Genomic DNA, 21,055 nt, shown 5'->3' on the forward strand with positions numbered 1-21,055 from the left:
AAGAACAGGTTGGAATGCAGTTAACCTGAATTTTAAAAAAATCAAGGACCAATTGTTAGTTCCCCACCTAATCTATAAAAGAAAATCAGGTTTTTTTGAATTTTAATAAAATTATATTAGAGAAATTGACATATATATTCATTCAGTGTATGTAGTTGATAAGGAACAAAATTTGGATTGTAAAAACAAGTTAATTCTCATATGAAAAAAAGAAAAGAAGAAATATTTTTGCCTCTATTATAGAATTAAAACATAGGAAACTTAGGAAACCAACTATTCTCATCTCAAAAAGTAAAATAGACAATGACAAATTATATTTCCAAATACAATTTATTTCAAGGCAACATTATCATATGTCTTATATTCAATGCCCGGTGCTAGGCATTAAGTATGCAAAAGGAAAAAGACAAAATGTCTATCCTCAGAGAGCTTACAATCTAGTAACAAATAATACCAATGTAAGTTAATGGCTATGTAATGTCACATCAGTGATGTTTTGAGTGTCATATTACATTGAAAGTATGGTGTTAACATTTGAATCTCTGAAAATACCAATCCACCAGATTTTTTCGCAATAATAATAATATCACAAAAACTAATAAGATTTTCAAATGCTAGAAATAACATAAAAATTACTTAAATACCTTTCCTACCCACCCTATGTATCCAATGGACTTTTTCATGTACTTCAAAGACATGTTTTTGAACAACTGTCTCTAAAAATATTTTTAAAGTTAACATTAGTACAACTAAAAATCAACATCAAACTCTACTGATGAACATTTGAATCACTATGCATATTTTATTTTTAATAATATTATTGATAATATTATATTCATATAATACTCTTTCCTCCAACAACCAGTGACATGTATACTGTTAGTATTCATCCACATTTACACATGAGGAAACTGAGTTTCAGAGTCACATAGCTAATAAGGGTAGAGCTAGGATTTGAACCTTTCTGTATTCCCAAGATAAAAGCCTGGTATAATCCTTTAGACACCTTAGGCCGTTCAGTTGTAAGACTAGAAAAGCACAAGAATTTTTTAAACTATTGATTCAAAGTTTGTTAACTTCTTTTAAACTATGAGGATTAACAATTTGTAACTCTAGGCTGTGCATAAGACATCCTGGAAGGAAGATTGATCAGTACCCTAAGGCTCTTGGGATTAAGAAGCTATTATACCCACATCAAAGAGCAGTCTACTCTTGAAGAAAATAGACCCTGAGTAGACATCAGCATATGTGCAAATTTACCTCAACCCTAACCCTCTTCCCTTTTTGGCTTTATATGGCATTGCATGAAGGGAAGGTAGAGCAATGGTTCCACTATTCTCTCAGCATTAAGGCATGCTAGGAACCTAAAAAATACCACCTTGCTTCCTTGCCCAATCCCAATTCCAGTTGCCCTGCCTGTATCTGCTATCTTCATCAGAAGAAGATACTGGTCTTAAAAGAAGTGAGCTGGGGCAGCTAGGTGGCGCAGTGGATAAGCACTGGCCTGGAGGTCAGGAGTACCTGAGTTCAAATCTGGGCCTCAGACACTTAACACTTACTAGCTGTGTGACCCTGGGCAAGTCACTTAACCCAATTGCCTGACCTAAAAAAAAAAAAGTGAGCTTCATATGAGGATCTACTGCTTTCATCCCTACCAAAAATTATGTCAGGCATAAAAGAAAAATTAATTCCATATTATTTCCTGTTCTCATCTATCATTTTGACTAAAATCATATCTAATATGACCCACATGAGAAGTTGATGCTATATCAGAACCAATCAGAACCATCTACTCCATCTCATAAGCATGCCACATTCTGAACTGATCAAGACACACATTCATGAAGTAGAATGCTTTGTAAAACCAAAGAGGTTTGGAATAGGTGGTCTCAAGGCCCTGTTCAGCTTCATTTTATGGTTCTATGATTATATTGTACTATTTGACTGTATATTAACAAAGTTAGGCCAATTTATAGATACTTCACGCCCCCTAAAGGATGTTTTTACTACTTCCAAGAAGCATGTCTCTTTGAAAGGACTACCATTTTTAAAAAATGCTTAACTTCTCTGATTGGATAAGCAAAAGAGATTTTTTTTCTTTTTTTTTTTTAGACAAGCATTCTCAGCTACCCAATCATCCCTCTACTGGGGGAACAAATCCTGCAACAAATAGCTTGGTTTAAGCAAAACAAATTCCTACATTGGCCATGACCAAAGATATATGTGTCATCCTGCCTATTTAGTCCATTTTAAAGATAGTTTCAAAATGAGTATTCTAATAGTCATGCTAGGTATGCCAAAAACGCAAAATGACTGTCCCATAAAATGTCTTGAGAGTTGTTTTTAATGACATTTGAAGTAATGACTATGGATTCTAATGTAATCACTAATATGGGGATTTTAATTAATGGAAGGTACTTTAATCATACAAATTATATTGGCATTATTATTATGAGGACTGATGCCGATGGGCTTTGTTCTAAAGAGTCCATCCCTCTACCCAAGATGAATGAAATTCTGGTGATAGGTACTGCAAAAAAAAAATTTTAATTTTTAAATGCAAAGATAAAACAAATACTATCATTTAACAACTTTAATGTACCAGAAAAGGTGATTTTTTTTTTTACCATTTTCTTCTTAATAGGAACAAATGATTCATCTATTCCAGTTATCTATTTTATAACCCAGGTTCAGGGATAGGCAATGATTTTTGATGGTTACTAGCCATCAAGACTTAACCAAAGTTATTTAATTACCCTATTCATTCCTGATTACAGTTGTATAACTTCAGCTGTAGATAGAAAATCAACTCATCACAAACTATCACCACTTACTTCTACCAAATGTCCTGCCTGACACACTAATGGGACTGATACCACCTCATCTAATCAGGTGTCTTTTGCTCATTAATGCTGCTAATCACGACAACCCTTCTGTCATAGTGGCCCATTATGGTACTTAGTTGAATAAATCAGCAGTTAATTTGTACTCAACAAGAATGGAACTTTGCTCTTGTCAAAATTTTCAACCGCAAATAATATCAAATACTGTTCACATAAAAAGTTATATACATATATATGTATACACATACACACACAGAGGATCAAATCAATTAGCACAAAGAGCAGTTTGATTTTGAGCACTGAGCAAATACAGTTCAGACCCTGTGGCCTGACCTCTGGAAAACACAACTGTAGGTTTCAGAAATCTAGAGGTCAAGCATGGTGTATGGACACTAAAACAAGCAGTCAAACCAATGCTGTAATTGGTCCAGCAATTCATCATATGGAAATAGTATTTTCTAAATAGCAGATATTAGGGATTTTTTGTATTAAATCTATTGTAGCTGTAAATGATTCAGAAAAACCATTTTTTTTAATTTAGAACAAAATCCACCAAGCTAGGCATTTAGCTGACTTAAGCAATCTCGGCATGTGAGAGAGATGCTCTTTCATACTAAGACTCCATAATGTATTCAAAATGTGCATGTTCCCCAAAACATACTACTTGTTTGTTAGCGAAAATTTAGGCCAAAATTGCAGTTTGATAAGTAAAGTACTATTTGTTCTGTGGCAATCCATGTAGAATAATCTCTCTTTTTTTCTTTAAATCTGTTTTCCTCCTGCTTCCCAGAGGACTATCTGGAGGACAATGCAACATAGTGTAAGCTTTGGTCTTCTTATTCTCTACCTTCATTTTCATTTGTCTGTGCCATTATTCTGAACAGTTTCTCAGAACTCCATTTCCACTTTGCCTTTCTAATTTGCCTGTAGAATGAACTAATTGCTGCATCTATCCAAATAATTCAGTAATTTTTTTGCTCCTTGATTTCTATTTATTTATGGCTCATAATTATTTTTTTTAATCCTTCCCTAATGTCAGAATTTCTCGATTTAGTCTTTACACAAAACTGAGTCACTAGGAGAGTGATTAAAATTCTGACCCAGTGTTCTCACTGGGTGTTTTAGTGTGAAGTCTGCCTGGGAAACTAGCTCTTTAGCTGTTAGAATTTGAAGCGATTGACTTTTTTTTTCTCCCTCTTATGCCAAGTGAATACCCAATAATGGTATGGGCTCAACCAATTTCAGCTATCAAATAGCTTGGAGTTGGTAATACCAGTGGGGCAATAAGAGCTAGAGGTGATAAGTATGTTTTAGTGCTAGCAATTATTCTTTTTTCGTTCCATTCTTTGATCTAAAATAGTAAATAACCCAAATTTTAACATCCAACTATGCCTACATAAATTGTTGAGACTCTAGATATTTGAGAATGTCTTACTATATTAGTTTGGTTTTATACATAGCAAATTAATTCTCAGTTATTTTTCTTATATGGACATGGTTTTACAATGCTAACATAGGCTTGCCATGGGAAAGACTACACTCAAGTACAATACCCTGAGTCCAGAAAGAGCAATCTATAGGGCTCAAAGATGCATGAGAGACCTATATTAGATTGACATCCATACTAGTTCATACAGTTATGCCTGTCATGAAGAAGACTAATTAAGTTAAGCCATTGCTCCCTATTAAATTGCAGATCCCCCCAAGGAATGTTATGACATGAAATTGTCACGAACAATAACATCTCACTGTGATTTAGGTTGGTCATATCCTTTCCAAACTGAAGGAGGGAAAGGAACAAGAAGAAAATGATCAAAAGCATGAGATGTTGGGGCAGCTAGGTGGTGCAGTGGATAGAGCACCGGCCCTGGATTCATAAGGACCTGAGTTCAAATCTGGCCTCAGACACTTAATACTTACTAGTTGTGAGCCCTGGACAAGTCCCCTTAACCCGATTGCCCCCAAAAAACATTTAATAAAAATTAAAAACAAGAGATGTTGCTGGGAGGTTTCTGAGAGGACTAAGTAGCCAGAGGGCTCATTAGGCTACTGGCTGATAGAGAGGTTTACATTCACTGAAGTAGGAGATTTTAGAGTTAGAGCAGTTAACCTACATCAAAACCTTGCCTTCATTCAGTCATTGCAACATAATCATGAATGTTCCAATGCACTTTGGGGACTCTACCATCTCTAACCATTGCACCACCCCTGCTTTTGCTCTATCAGTAGTGTTTTGCATAGATATCCAGTTGTTGCACATGGTCTTTTGCTATATTTGCAGATATATTGGATGAATAAATTTAGTCAATCTCTTACCCTAGTTCCAAAGATAACAATGTAGGAAAAAGTTACTTAAACAAATGAGGGTGACACAAACCATGAGACAATTCCTCACCTGCTTTATGTCTATATTGATGCAAACACCATTCTTCAGTAAGACAACCAGCAGAAGGGGTGCTCTCTGTGTTCAATTCTTATAAAGTTATAGATAATTTCTGATGTACACTGATAAACCACAATAATCAACACCGAAGGAAATGGCATCTTCTAAAACAAATGAATCAAAAGGCTATTGTTTCTCACGGCTCTGTAACAGAATTATGAAAATAAACAATTTCCAATCTCTTTTCAACCCTATGGTTTATTATTAGTTTCAGGTAGAAAATAAGAGTAATTGATCACATTTTACTCTCTTGAGTTTGGGGCTGCTCTGGGATGTTTGTAGTAAGCTTTGGGGGGAATTAGAGAAAATGCCTGTCTGTTAATGTTGAATTGTAATGAACTTTAAAGCCAGTTTGAGGATTCTGCATCCTGTTAAATCCAATATTTTGCATTTCTAAAGGATGATCACTCGGTTACTAGAAAAGGCTCGTCTCCATCTAGGTGAAACCAATCTGCCACACTCATTCTCTCCTTGCATGAATAAGAAAAAGTAAACTCTCAATAGCAATTGAAAGCCAGCTCCTTCACTTCTATTAATTCTCTAAAGAAAAATGTGGAAAGGCTAGATTGGCTTCCAGGGTCTACTGCATCTGAATCATTATGACTCAACACAAGAATGGTCATTGTTCCAACGACCTTGGGTTGTAGACTGGCTTATCTTGACAGAGTCCACTTTATCTGTTAGCTGAAATCCCTACTGAGACACTCCAGTTTGTTTTACTGAAGCTTGGCTACTGATTACAGCAAAATGCAGTAGGTTTCCAGAGCAGAAAAATGAAAGGTAAAAAGCCAGCATGTTCAGTATCTGTGACGGTGCTTCCCCGGGCAATGACAGAGGTATGGGGTAGTGGGGAGATCCGTCTGTCACAACCTTCTTTCCATTTAGGATGCCTGTGGTTGATGAGGCTAGTTGTGAATATTATCAGAAAGACATATAAAACAATGGCTGAGCTCCAGTATATTCTGCTTATTTCCACAAGCTTGGAGAATGCACAAATCTATTTCATTGGTAACTCACTGCAGGAAGCCTGGACAGAAACTCCAGTTCCTCATATGCATTTTTCAGTTCCCACTCAGTGGTCAATGGGCATCTGTGCCATGCTGTTCTTTCTCGCCTATAGAAGAACAGAACAAACTAGGAAGAGAAACCTATACATCCATTGTGGGCAAGGTCATGAAGTGTGGTAGGAGAGGAACAAGACATACTCATTGCTCTGCAGTAGAATTCTGGTAAGAAACCAGACCCTGTCCATACCACTGTTTTGGGACATGATCGTAGTGGGGTGTGGGTTACACAACCATGGCACGTGTACCAAAGATGAAGTCTCTAGCTCAGGCCTTTATTAGGAGCCAATAGGCTAAAATCATTTTACCAAGTAAACACTATTCAGCCCTGACAGCTTTTTTTTTTCCTATGGACTTGGAGGCATTTGCATAAGGATATTAGTGATTCTAACTGTGCCCCCCCCATAAAACAGAAAGAGAGAATACCACATTTTTAGACACAAATATGACTTGAGGGAGATTTATCTGCATTTTATAGCATATTGTTAAGTTATTTTTCCCTTTGGACTTTTCTAAATTAAAGCTCTTAACAGGATTCTAGACTGGAATTAACTCCAAATCGACATCTCATCCAAGTACAACTTAGTCAATAAACATGTATTTATTGAGTTCCCTCTATATATATAGCATGTAGAAAGCAAACAACACTGTGGAAACTACGTCATGTCTTTTCTAAATAATAGTAAATGTTTTTATTTAAATTTTTGAGTTCCAAATTCTATCCCTTGTTCCCTCCCTTCTCTCTCCATTTCCTGAGGCACTAAACAATCATATATAGTTTATGCATATGCAATTATATAAAACATTACCATATTAGTCATTTTGTACAAGAAAACTGAAAAAATGTAAGTGAAACATAGCATTCTTTAGTCTGTGTTCAATCAATATCAGTTCTTTCTCTGGAGGCAGATGGTATGCTTCATCATTAGTCCTTTGAGATTGTCTTAGATCATTGTATTATTGAGAATAGTCAAGTCATTCAAAGTTCTTCTTCAAACAATATTGCTGTTTCTATGCACAACATTCTCCTGGTTCTGCTCACTTCACTGTGTATCAGTTCATGTAAGTCTTTTTAGGTTTTTCTAAAATCATGTTTCTTGTCATCTCTTATAGAACATTAATATACCTTCATAATCATATACCAAAACTTGTTTAGCCATTCCCCAATTGATAGGCATTCCTTTGATTTCCAATTCTTAGCCTTTTAAGCCTACAGAACAGCAAGGAGTCTGGGTGTGGCTAGCATGCTACCACCATGAAGAATGATCTCTTGCATGATGAAGTTAGGTAAGATAGTATCTTTTTACTAATGCCTACTGCTTCCTCTTTTGATGTATTTCCTTCTGGACTCCATGCTGACTTCCCTAGCTTCAGAGAGCTACTACAAATTTCTTCCCTGCCTCTGGTCTATCCCATTGAATTTGGTTACCCCATGACTTATGGCTTAATAGAATATAACATCTTGTTTGCTCCTTCTAGCATAACATGTCTATTTCCCTCTTTCGCAAGGAGCATCTTTTCTCCTGGGACCCTCCAATTTCCCTTAATCTTGGCTTTCTTTGATCTTTAAGGAGCAAGCACCAGCAATACCACATATATACCATCATCATTGAAAACAATTGCTATTCAGAGCATGCCAGACACTGTATAAAACATGTCAAATACAACCCCTTTCCTCCAGGGGACAGGACTCATCTATGCCTTGAACATAGTAGACACTAGAAATATTAATTTTCGAATCTAAAAGGCATCACATGGATGTAGTAATGTCGCGTGGACATACAGATAACTGAATAATCACTAAAACAATTTACACAACTACATTAGATATGAGTGGTATCAAGTACTAACCATGGCAACAGATGAGGTAACTAGTCAGAAGAAGGTAGAGTAGCCAAGCCTTGCACTGGGAGAAAACATGAACTGTCGCATTATCTTTTGTACTTAAAAATAAAATATGTGAAGAAAATCCACCCATACACATACTCCTCCCTGTTGTATGTCCTATCCTTTACTCAGCATCTTCCTCACCAGAATGCATGAATGGTGTTTTGATGTTTCAATTTCATAAGATCTCAAATATACTTTCTACACACCTGTTCAGAACATGTGCTTTTAAATCTTTGTTCACCAGAGAAATTGGTTGGCATGCATTGTTTATTAAATCACTGAACAGTTTAAAAATACCTTTTCCTTTTCATAAAGAATCTGCAGTAATTTTTGCTCATGGCTGTCTGTGATATTAGCATCACAAGTCCCAAATGTGATGTTTACTCTTATGACAGATAGAGCTGAAGAAATGTGATCTTCTATAAATACCAGTTTGGATGTATTTGGTGTATAATCAATCAGCTTTTAACTGACTCAGGGGCCTATGGAATTCATTTTAAAGCACTGGGAATTTTGCTATTCCCATAACATACTTGGACACTCTTTACTACCAGCAATAAACCTCTGGCATAAACACTGTAAAGAAAACCAGATGAAAAGAAACCAGTTTGAGTGAAAATTGACTTTCCTTCATAAATGTTAAAGACAGAAAGATATCTGCAGCACACAATAATTATATTATTCCAGCACATTCAACAGACAGAGTTAAGAGCCTCAGACTTTAGGGATGTTTCCTTCCAACCGAAGGATTGGCAGTACTGTAAAAAATCTGGTGACCTGTCATTAGCAAATGACACCCTCTCCTCCATCACCACCACTATCAACCATTCCCATAATGGAATGTTACAAATAAGATTTTGAAATTGGATTTCTGTGATATCATAAGGCCCTTTTATATAGCACATATGACCATGGGCAGGATTTGAGAATAGATAAAAGTTATCTCATCACTCACTCTTCCTGACCTTTATATAAGCCTTCAAGGATTTGAAAGAGAGGGGAGGGGGAAAAGGGGAGAGGAAATGGGGAGAGAAATTGAGGCAGTAATCACAGGCCTAGGAAAGAAGCTTTGAATGGTTTTCCTGTAATTCAGTGTTAAAGACTACTCTGTTGATGAATGGGCCTTTCTAGTGGCTTTGGGGGAAGTTGATGGCTCTTAGTATCCTAGAAGACATGAGGCCATGCTCAAAGAGGCCAGGGCGTTTACCTTGCCCAAGAGAAACTGTGCCCACCTCAGAGGGCAGTGGATGTCATTCAGTCCAGCTCTCCAAAGCCCATTTTACCACCCTAGACTTGGCATTCCATCAGAATACTAGCAGATCAGAGAAGGACAGCCAAAAAAGCTTTAGGCAGTGGTTGAAATGCAGATTTAAGTTCAGATGAAAATACTTCGTCAGGAAGAAATGGAGACTTAACATCATTGTAAATGAATAGGAGGGAAATGACAGTCGAAAAACAGAATGAGGAAGGACTTTTTTATTGCCTCCATTTAAGTGTCTCTCTGATTCAGACAATGTATCTGTTAAGACAGGGTTTTGATATTGCATATCGCAAGCGCTGCCCCTTTCTGACTTCTGTGTCATGTTTTCTTGGTCAAAGCTTTCGCTACTCTCCTTAGTCTTTCTGGGTCAACTTAGGCTGAGCAAATCAAATTGTTCCCTCCCTTCCTCTCCCTCTTTCCTACATCATCATTTAGAATCACCAAGAGTTCCTATTCTGGAACTTACATTTATTTTCCTTTACAAAGTCTGTTTATTTCTGTGCGCTGATTTATGGCAGAAAAATAAGATGGCCCCTTTTTTCACGGGTTAATCAGGGAAACTGACCTAGCTGACATAAACAGCAAACTTGTTGATTGCAATAAAAGTTGAAGCTGGGACTAATGGGCTGAGAGTGCTATATGAAATTGATTCTTAAAATAAGTACTACTTTGAGTACTTGAACACAAATCATTTATTCGTGTCTAATGAAACAGACTCCCAGTGACTGTCAATTTTGTTCCACGGGAATCTGACCTAAGAAAGCTCCCCAAATCAAAATTCTATAATTTTAGGGGAGAACCCTCAGCACCCCACTTGTGAAATTTAAGGATCTCTTTTTTCTGTCATTTTTTACAGCTCCTTAAGTACAGGAGAAGCAAAGTAAATAAGAGACAGCAAAAGCTGCACCAGAGGGCAAAAAAATCTAGGTGCCAGACTCATTTAATTGATGTTCTAACATATAATTCAAAAATCCAGAGGCTATCTTCATTATGTCACAGGTCCAAAAGAAAATGGTTCCAGTTTACTTAAGAAAAAAAATGTATTAGGGCCGATGCCCAACTATGAGATTCCTCATAATTGCATTGATCTAGAAAGCTCAAGAATCAGGAGATCTGGATTCTAGTCCTGCCTTATCTGTACCTTTACCATGTGACCCTGGGCTAGGTAGTCTCCTTTGATCTTAGTTTCCTTAGTCCCTTCCAGTACTAACAATATGTGAGCAGAAGATTTTATAGAAATAATATGGCCTCTATCCAAATGATTGTAGGAAGTTAAAGATATTAACTTTAAGGAACATCTATTAGATAGAAGGTCTCAGACACTTGACACTAGCTGTGGGATCCTGGGCAAGTCACTTAACCCTCATTGCCCCGCAAAAAAAAAAAAAAATATATATATATATATATATATATATATTTGGAGAGAGGGAAATACAGCTGGGAGACAGTCACTATGGAGACTGTCTGGCTGAGTAAGAGAAGAACTGGTATTTTTGTATATTTATGAACAAAAGCTGTCAAAACAGCTGGGAGTGGAATGCAAAGCAATTGAAAAGGGGAAAAAACAACTGGAAAAGGAAACAACTAGGAAGGAGTGCCTGGAGTTTGAATAGCACCCATCCATATCAATATATCATCTTTGTTCCTTGTAGACCAAGGTCTTTGTGCTTGGCCACACAACATTCCTAAGGTGGGAGGCAGAGCCCTTTTTTCCTTGGGAAAATTTAGGATTCCTTGGGGGTTAGGTTCTTTGGGTTTCTTGGGGTCCCCTCATCCCACTACATAAGTACTCATAAATTGACCTTTGCCATTCAGCATGCAGAGGGATAATCCCCTTGCTACTGAGGGCCAGAGATCTCTCTGCAGCCAACTGAGGCTTAAACTCTGGGACTCAGACTTCCACCTGAATGCATCCTAAACCAGGGAACAAGATTGTGTCACTCTGCCCAGTGCTAATTGCAAATAATGCTAATTCCAGGAGTTATGACACAGTCTTCTTCTTGTAGTTGTGATGTTGGGACCTGTTCAGACCTAAGAGAAATGTATTAATAAACTAATTATTTTATTAGGACCAAGGTTTCCCCCACTCCTTTTCTACTTCTTCATCCAGAAATCAACCAGTGTGGGAAATCTTAGAGATTTACTCAGGCCAAGATCTAATCAGAGAGTAAAAGAAAATTTTACATTTAGGGTAATGGATGGATTCCTCCTCATAAGCATGGGGAAATGTTGATTCTCCCTTTTGTCAGACAAGTGATATGGAAGTTGATTGATCTCTTTGACCAAAATTTGGGTGATCTGAATCACATAACCTAAGATTCTCATTGTAATATAGCCCACCTCTCATTGTAATATTCATTTTCTCATTAAATGTTAACCAATCAGGGTTGAATGCCACCCTCAGAAACACCTACCAAAGGGCATATAAACTGTGAGCCCACCATGACAAGGGGTCTTTGGTCTAAGAGAGACAGCCAAATAACCATCGTTTTATTAGTAAACATGCTTATGTTATTAGTAAAATGATTCAATCACCCAGAAATTATGCCTCTTGAACTTTTTAAATACCACAAACCCTTAGTTCTGGGATTTTATCCTAGGGTCACTTTCCCATATCAGTTATGGGAACTAATATTTTATCTTGTGGCCAAATCCCCACTTCAGTAATGTAGCCACAGCGTAGCCGACTGACTGGCCTTCATAAATTCCAAGAAATACAGTCAAGGCCCAGTATAGAGAGTCAGTTAGTTACCTGCCCTCCATGCCATGTTCTCCCTATCCTCTCTCCCAAGTAGGGATATAAGTTAATAAGCATAATCAGCATAAGGACTAGGCATGGTACTTAGGAAAGGTTGTCAATGACTCAAGCCCATGTGTTAGATGTGCCTTATACATCTGAGCATCATTAGTGACAGGTCCTTCATTGTTGTAGCTTGCAGTGAAGTCATCCAACAAGGCCTGAATATTGTAGCCAAAAGGTTTTGCCGTGGACTACTGAAAAATCACATCCAGAAAGGAATTCCAGGCCTCACATCCCCAAAAACTTTAATGTAACATAAGTTCCTTCCATTACCTAGAAGCAAACCTGATTGACATAGAAACACTGTAAATCAGACAAAGAAGGCAAAGAGAAGAAAGATGTAGGGAATCATTCCATCCAATTCTTTCATTAAAGGAATATTTATTAAGCAGTTGCTTAATAAAAATCCCTTCCCCTTTGGGAAGAAGAAGAGTCTTTAGCAACTGCTGAGATGCCAGTCACCATGATAAGTGCTGGGTATACAATGACCAAAGAAATACTGTTCCTGCCCTCAAAGAGTTTATATTCTACTAGAGGGTTACAACATGTGCAAAGTCTATACAATGTGGAAGAAGACAGTGTGGAAGAGAAATCACTGCCCTGGAATCTGGATTCAGATCCTGCCTCTAAGGCTTACTTCCTGTGGAAACTTGGTCAAATTCCCTTAACTTCCTAGTATCTCCAGAAGTAACTCAATGGATAGAGCTGGACTTGGAGTCAGGAAGACCTGAGTGCAAATTCTTTCACAGTCACTTATTAGTTATATGCCTGTGGGCAAATCACCTCACCTCTGTCTGTACTTTAGTTTCCTAATCTATAAAATTGGGATAATGATAGCACTTACTGCTCAGGGTTGTTGTGAGGATAAACTGAGGAAATATGTGTAACATGCTTTGTAACCCTTAAAACACTATATAAATATATTTATTCTTGTTGTTGTTGAACTTTAAGATCCCTAATACTTCCAACTCTAAGCCTATAAAGCCTAGATGCCAATACAAAGTAATTTCCAGGGAAGTAGTAACTGAGTGAACCAGGAGGACCTTTATGAAGAAGATGGCTCATGTGTTCTGCCTAAGGGGAGATATATAGAGATAGAGATAGAGACATAGATATCACTCTGTCTGTCTGCCTCTGTTTCTCTCTCTGTCTCTCTGCAGCTCGATTAGGTGATAGATAGGTGATAGATGATAGATAGACATTTAGGTGTCATTCGCTCAGGGTCACACAACTAGTAAGTAGTTAAGAAATGAGTTGAATTCAGGTCTTCTTGACTCCAGTCCCAGCTCTAACCATTGCAAATATATACGTATATTGTGTATATGTGTATGCATGCCTGCATATATACACATGTGTATATATACATATATGAATGCATGCATATACATGCATGTGTGTATATGCGTGTATGTGTATGGCTAGTCCAAAGAAGAACCCCCAAGAGGAGGTGAGGGGGAGTTTTGTTGACAGTTCTTTTTTCTACTGCTCTCAGATTTATAGGTTGTGAATCTAAGTTCAATTGGCCCTTCACAGCTGGAAAAAGCCAACCCCTCCTTGAGATCATAGCCCCATTCTAATCTCAGATTCTCAGCCATACCAAAGTAGCACCTAATTCCAAAGATTCTATCTGTCCAAGGAATTCTAGATCTGATGATTCAGCCCATAGTCAACCTTTCATACCCTGGTTTCAGATCCTAATTTTAAAGGAATTACTCAGTTCATTTTTTTTTTTTGGTGAGGCAATTGGGGTTAAGTGACTTGCCCAGGGTCACACAGCTAATAAGTGTTAAGTGTCTGAGGCCAGATTTGAACTCAGGTCCTCCTGAATCTAGGGCCAGTGCTCTATCCACTGCGCCACCTAGCTGCCCCTACTCAGTTCATTCTTAAGTGTTTAGAATACAGGTTCTTAATTTTCTGGCCTCCTGGACCCCTTTGGCAGCCTAGTGAAGCTTATGTACCGTTTCTCAGAATAATATTTTTTTAAAAAATAAACTATATGAGATTACAAAAATACCAATTATATTAAAATATAGTTAGCAATTAAAAATAGTTTCACAGACCTCAAGATATGTATGAACCTCTTATTTAAAGGGATGAACAAGGATTTTTTTTTTTGCACTGCCAGGCAATCACTGAAAAACAAGAGAAAGTGGTAGGTAACCCTGACTGTCAGTGGTGCTATTTGATAAAGTTATACTGCACCTACCTCAGAGACTCAACCACATACCAAGATTAAAATGAAAAATCTCAATGCGAACATTAGGGAAGCAGATAAAAGATTCAGGGAAAATGAGAGCTGGATAAAACTGAATGGGGGATAAAAATAACCCAGAGGAGTGATGGAGAGCTGAGAGGCAAGGGACCCACTGAAATCTCTGGTGACTCATTTCCAAAAGCATTTTGTATGTGTGTGTGTGTGGCCTCAGAGCAACACCAAGAAGCACTTATCAGGAGATTTTTGTGAAATATAACTTTTAGGTCTATGGAGACCTCTAAGCTTGGGGCTCAATCCATTTGAGATCAGACCTCATGACATTCAATTAATAATAATGCTTTAGATTTATTTAATGTATTTTCCCCTTAGGTAGCAAGCACTTTCAGGTATTTCATTTCATTTATTCTTCTTGTCACTTAAAATTTATCAAGCACTCACAATGTGTTGGATGCTATGGGAAATATTCGCACACCAGTATCTATGTCTCCTAAAATCTTATATTCTTAGCAGACCTGACCAGTATATCACACATATGATACATATGCAGAGCATACTATAGGAATTGAACAAGTGGGGTTGGGTTCTTGCTTATCTCTCTCCTGTACGGTTTATAAAAGACTTGGATAGGTTTGAATTGAGTACCATTATTAAGGGCAGAAATTCAAGGGAGGTGAAAGTCGCCATCTCATCTCGTGTATCTGGGAGACTTTGAAGAGAGGTTTGGAGAGTTGGGAGGGGAGGAGGAGGAGAAAGCTCAGCAGATTGAAGGTGGGAGAATGTTCCATATGGAACAGCATGGGAAAAAGAAGGTGGTCCTGGGTGGGGGACTAGGGTAGTCAGGGCCAAACACAAATTTGCTTAACTAATATAAATTGAGTGGGTAGAGAAGAAGATTGAGAAAAGTAATATAAGTAGAAAAGGAAATTGGCACCGGGCCCTGAAACCCACTATTAGGGAAATGAATCAGATGCAAAAGGGATTCAGTTTTGAAGCATTTTTTTCCACTGACTAGTGAAGCCAGTAGAAGATTATAATCATTTTAAAATTGCAAGTGATCCATTTGGCTATGAAGTTTGAGAGGAAAAATATATCTTGGGGAGATATTGTAAAGCATTATATCTCTTACCTCAATGTAAAGACTGAGTTTCAAAGAGATTAGATTGAGAGGCAAAACAGTGTAAAGGAAGATTGAGTGCTAAATTTGGAGGCAGGAGCTGGGTTAATTCTATGTCAGACACTTAGCTAAATTTGGAGCCAGGAGTTGGGTTCAAATTCTATCTCAGACACTTAGTAATATGACCTTGGTTAAGTCTCTCAACCACTCTGAACCTCAGTTTCCTCATAGGACTAAAAACAGTCCCCATGTCAAAAAAAGGATCAAATGAAGTAGCATTAGTAAATCACTTTGCAAGCTTTCAAGTGCTCTATGAATACCAGCTATGATTTGCCCAAGATCATACAGATAACTGTTGTTGTTTGTCCTTCATTCTTGAAGAGGACCAATGACATCAGGAGGGTAATGTCTTGACTTGCAAGTGAATTGGATTTAAGTGAGGCTTGTCTGATAGTTAGTTTGGAAATTGAACAAGATACCTAAGGTCCTGATTTCTACTTCTGTGCTCCTTGAACCAGGCTCCCAGATTGGTGCCGGATTTGCCCAACACCCCATCCCAGCTCAGTAATAAAGATTGTAGCAACTAAAACCATCTGTTTGGCTTATCTGCTGAGGATCCTTCAAGTGTTGTTTTCCTAGTTCCCAGAGGGCTAATGCTACTGCTCCCCTCCCCTTGGTGTCTGTGATGTTTCTCCTCACATCAGAGGTCACAGACAAGGTGAATAGGCATTTTAGCAGAACTGCTGCTATTCAATCTCTCTTTATTCCCCTTGGTGCTTCCCCCCCGCCAAAATCCTCTGTTGGGGGGAGGGGAGAAGCAAATTATTGTACTTTCTAACTCTAGCCTATTTTTGGTGTGTTTGGTCATCCAGAGCACCACCAGAATTACATTCTGTGATCATGGCAGAGAGCTGCTCACCCACTATTACACACTTAGAAAGAGGGACAGAGGGTCTCAATAGGATGTAGAGAGACTAGGAATGAGTCTGGGGTCTGGGGATCAGTGACTTTTGTGAATATTGAGTCCAGGGCATTCCTCAAACCATACTCCTAAGCCCACTTGAAAACAAAACCTTTAACAATCATCAACAAATAAATATTTCAATGGACAAAGGGGAAAAAAGGAGAAAAAATGTGAGATGTGGTGATTCAGTATTTTTTAAGATAAATATATAGGTATAGGTATAGATATATAGATATAGATATAGACAGAGTGTCCTAAAAGTTTTAGGGGAGTCTTAGTTTAATGTAATTTAACAAGGTAGTAACAAGTTTGATTTTTCTGTACTTCTTTTTGTTTTCTTTTATACATTTTTCAAAAATGTTTTATTTATGCTTTCTTTTTTTTTTCATTTCTTTCACTACCCACTAACTAATTACCTAACTATGTAGTACAGTAGATAGAGTACCAAGCCTAAATCTGGTCTCAGATACTTACTAGTTATGTGACCCTGGGCAAGTCACTTAACCTCCTCAGTTTCCTCAGCTGTAAAATGGAAATTAAAAATAACATCTACCTCTCACCGTTTGTTGTGAGGATCAAATGAGATAATAATTGTAAAGTTCTTAGCACAGTACTTGGCATACAGTAAGCACTATATATACATACATACATATATACATATGTTATTATTATTATTGTTATTATTATCCCCTCCCTCCAAAAAGAAGCCCTCCCTGGGAACAGATATGTATAGCCTAGCAAAACATATCAACCCCTTAGCCACTTCAGAGAAGGCTTTTCTAATTCTACACCTGTTTGACAAGTCATCTCTTACAAGCTTCAAAAAACATTCATCAATCACCTATTCTGTGTAAGGCCCTGGGCTGTGTTCTGAGCTAGATCTTTGCAGTCAATCAATAAACATTTATTAAATGCCTACTACATGCTAGGCACTGTGCTAAGATCAGTGAGGTAGGGAAGCCAGGAGATGGAATTCCTGATGCCTTCAAGTTATTATTTTGAAGGGAGCAAGAAACAGAATATTGTTTGGCTCCCAATAATTCCCAAGTGGGACATGAGTAAACCGAGGTACAGAGGGAGAATAGTGGTTGTATTTTCTTTGCAGTGCCATATTTTTCCTTTCCATCAGAATTAAATAGATAGGGGAAGGTCACTGCCTTCTGCAGGAGCTTGGGGTATTTGCATAATTGTAACACAATTTTATTATCTTTGTTATCAGAGCTGCTTTGTTTACCACTGGGGCAGGAAAACCATGTTGGAGTGGACAGCTCTGAGTTAGAATTACATAGATGGGGCGGCTAGGTGGCGCAGTGGATAGAGCACCGGCCCTGGAGTCAGGAGTACCTGAGTTCAAATCCGGCCTCAGACACTTAACACTTACTAGCTGTGTGACCCTGGGCAAGTCACTTAACCCCAATTGCCTCGCTAAAAAAAAAAAAAAAAAAAAAAAGAATTACATAGAGATGATCAGTTACTGGAGTTTCTTAGCCACAGATGTTTTACTCTATTCGGTTTTGTGGGGACCTCTAATCTCTTCTTCACGGGAAATCACTCCTCATATTTCCTTCTCTCCCTCTCCATTTTTTTGCACCCATGTTTCTCCCCATCACTACCCACACAGCTGTTACCTCCCTCCTGAAGTCCAGGCCATGACAAAAGAAAAAGGCGTTTTCATCTCACAGTTAATTTGTTGCAGTCTGGATAAAAACAGAAAGCTCTATAGAAACACTAAGTATTTGAAGAAATGCCTGTTTTCTGAGTTGACTTCTCACTCTGACCTCGGAACCACTCCCAAGGTCTTCCAGTGTGGCATAAACACTGGATGGTTAGGTTACATTGAGTGGAAAATACAGGCTGAGAGGGTTGAGAGAGTGGGGGATGAGAGAAGTAGGACTTTATCCCTCTTTCTTCTTATTCTTTTCTCTTCCTATTCTGGGTCCATACACTTTGTTGAGAAACATTTAGTTTTACTAACAGGATCTGGGTAAGGGCATATCATCACATAAAGAAACACATTCTTGGGTAATTATGGAGAGGAAAAAAAGAAAAAAGGCCCCAAATCTTACCCCTTTGTAGAGCTGTGCTGGAATGCAAAAGTCCAAAAATAAAATACTGTATCCCTGCATTTTCAGGGATTCTTCCCATCTAGAAACGTAAGAAATATTATTGCAGCTGCATAAAAGTCAATGCCCCTGGCACACAGTAAACTTACAGCCCACATAGGAAGGAATTGAACTTAAGGTAATTCAGCTATCCAAAGAAAAGAGCAGAGAATTAAGTTAGGCTACAAAGGGGAGCTAAGGCATTATGGAGAAAGCATCACACTTGGAGCCATTGTACCTGGGTTTGAGTACTGACTGCTACTTAACTTGTTATGGAACCTTAGTTAAATTGCTTAACCTCTCATAGACTCATTTTCCTCATCTGTGAACTGGAAATGATATTATTTGCCCTCCTAAGGATTATTATAAGACCCAAAGAAAGTAATTTGTGTCAAACATTTTAATAACTTTCAAGTGCTCAGCTATTGGGCTAGCCACTACTAGGAGATATCATAGATTTCTAAAGATACATATTGCCCTTTGACATGGTCCTCCCAGCAAGCATCTACCTTTCACTGGCAGGGGATTGGGGACTGGCTACTATACTGGAGGAAGAATAAGAAAAGGGCTACAACAACTCTGCTTATATGAACTAAAGTTGAGTGTCATTCACATCTAGCACTTAGCACTTAGTGCCTCACTCCGAGTAAGCACTTCATAAATACAGTGGGTTTGATTTATTCTTGCTGTATGGATCTCCCTGTCTTCTGAGAATGCAGGATGAGCAAGAACAAGCACACAAACTTTGGGTTGATTTCTTTATCCTGTATGTATCATGTGGTTGATACATCCTCTTCAGCATATTCAATTTGATAAAAGTCTTAATCTCATACTCTGTTCAGTCACTCAGCTAAACGCAAAAGATATGAAGATTAAAAATGGCTTAGGTCCTGATCTCAAGGAGCTGATAGTCTAGTCGGGGGCTAAAACATATTTACATAACAAGCCTATACATGAAAATGACTTCAGTGCATAGCAGATGTCAAACAGAGAGGCATGAGAGATTTGGGAAAGGAAAAATCTCTTTCCCCTAGAGTAATGACGAGGAGCCTCATGGAGAAGAGAGGACCCAATTGGAACCTTAACTTCTGCTTTGCAGGAAGGGAAGGATCTCAACAGGTGGAAGCATGGATAGAGTCTGTTGCAGACATTAAGTATGGAGTATGCAAATGCCCAGTGGCAGAGGGGCATATCAAGATCATGGCTAGTCATCCAGTTTAACTGGAACATAATGTGCTTGAAAGGGAATAATATGAAATAAGGACAGAAAAGCATATGAGAACCACATTAGGAGAGCCATGACTGCCAGAGTAAAGAGCTTGTATTTTATCTTGAATACAATAATCACCAAATGTTTATGTAGAGGAAAATGATTTGATCCTATACTTTTCTTGGCAGAAGGAAATCATTTATTTATTATCTTTTTCCTTATGAAATGGAGTTCACTGTGATGCATCTGAAACCCACTGTTACTGGTACTACTATGTACCATAATGTACAGAATGCTAGACTTATGGTTTGTTTGTTTGTTTGTTTTGGGGGGTAATCAGGGTTAAATGACTTGCCCAGGGTCACACAGCTAGTAAGTGTCAAGTGTCTGAGGCTGGATTTGAACTCAGGTCCTCCTGAATCCAGGGCCAGTGCTTTATCCACTGCACCACCTAGACTTAGAGAAATAAAATCTAAAATGAGAGAAGCTTCAGGGAGAGTTCAAATCCTGCTTCAGACACTTACTAGCTGTATGATCCAGCTGGAGAATGCACCTTTCCTTCTTTCCTTCCTTCCTTCCTTCCTTCCTTCCTTCCTTCCTTCCTTCCTTCCTTCCTTCCTTGTGGGTGCTCTGCCCAAAGGAAAGTGGATTTCTTTAAATAGAGTTGAAAATCCAGCTTTTTGTAAGGCTCACTGGCATTCAAATGCAGCTACTTGAGTGTGCCTTAAACACAAATCACTCTGGCTTTCAGTGACTGGCCAATAATAAGTCTCAGTCTAAGCCTCCATTGGTCATTGTTTGGGTTGAAATGGCTCAGAGTGAGTGTAAATAGCAATTGTGGGTCTTCCCTGCCCAGATTGATTTTTTTTTGAGTAGGTAAAAGAGGCAGTCTTTTGCTTCATTACTTACCTAGCCTTAATTACTGAACAGACTGAGACCTGGGAAAGACCTTAGCTTAAAAAGGTCAAGGTCACCCAGTGCATTGGGGGCCATATTCAGTCACCCTGATCTATGTTTTGCCACCAGACCCAGATGGCTCTGGAGGAGAGAGTGAGGCTGGCTACTTTGCACAGCCCTGCCTCACTTAAATCCAATTCACTTGCAAGTCAAGACTTCACCTACCTGATGTCATTGGGACTTTTTGAGCTT

The 21,055-nt window shown here is 38.2% G+C and overlaps 1 protein-coding gene across 2 annotated transcripts in view; it reads left to right on the top strand.

Annotated features, from left to right (window-relative positions):
* The window catches only part of GPC6 (glypican 6), a 1,316,661-nt gene that overhangs the window by 1,195,389 nt on the left and 100,217 nt on the right, over positions 1 to 21,055 (top strand). Inside the window, exon 7 of one of the 2 annotated variants that reach the window (XM_043996632.1) lies at positions 3,634 to 3,663. The exons of the other annotated variant lie outside the window; for it this stretch is intronic. Coding sequence (XP_043852567.1) covers positions 3,634 to 3,663 — 30 coding nt within the window. The remainder of the gene's footprint in view (positions 1 to 3,633; positions 3,664 to 21,055) is intronic. 2 annotated transcript variants of the gene reach the window in all.

The sequence above is a fragment of the Dromiciops gliroides genome, chromosome 3 (genome assembly GCF_019393635.1).
Source record: "Dromiciops gliroides isolate mDroGli1 chromosome 3, mDroGli1.pri, whole genome shotgun sequence".
NCBI lineage: Eukaryota > Metazoa > Chordata > Mammalia > Microbiotheria > Microbiotheriidae > Dromiciops > Dromiciops gliroides.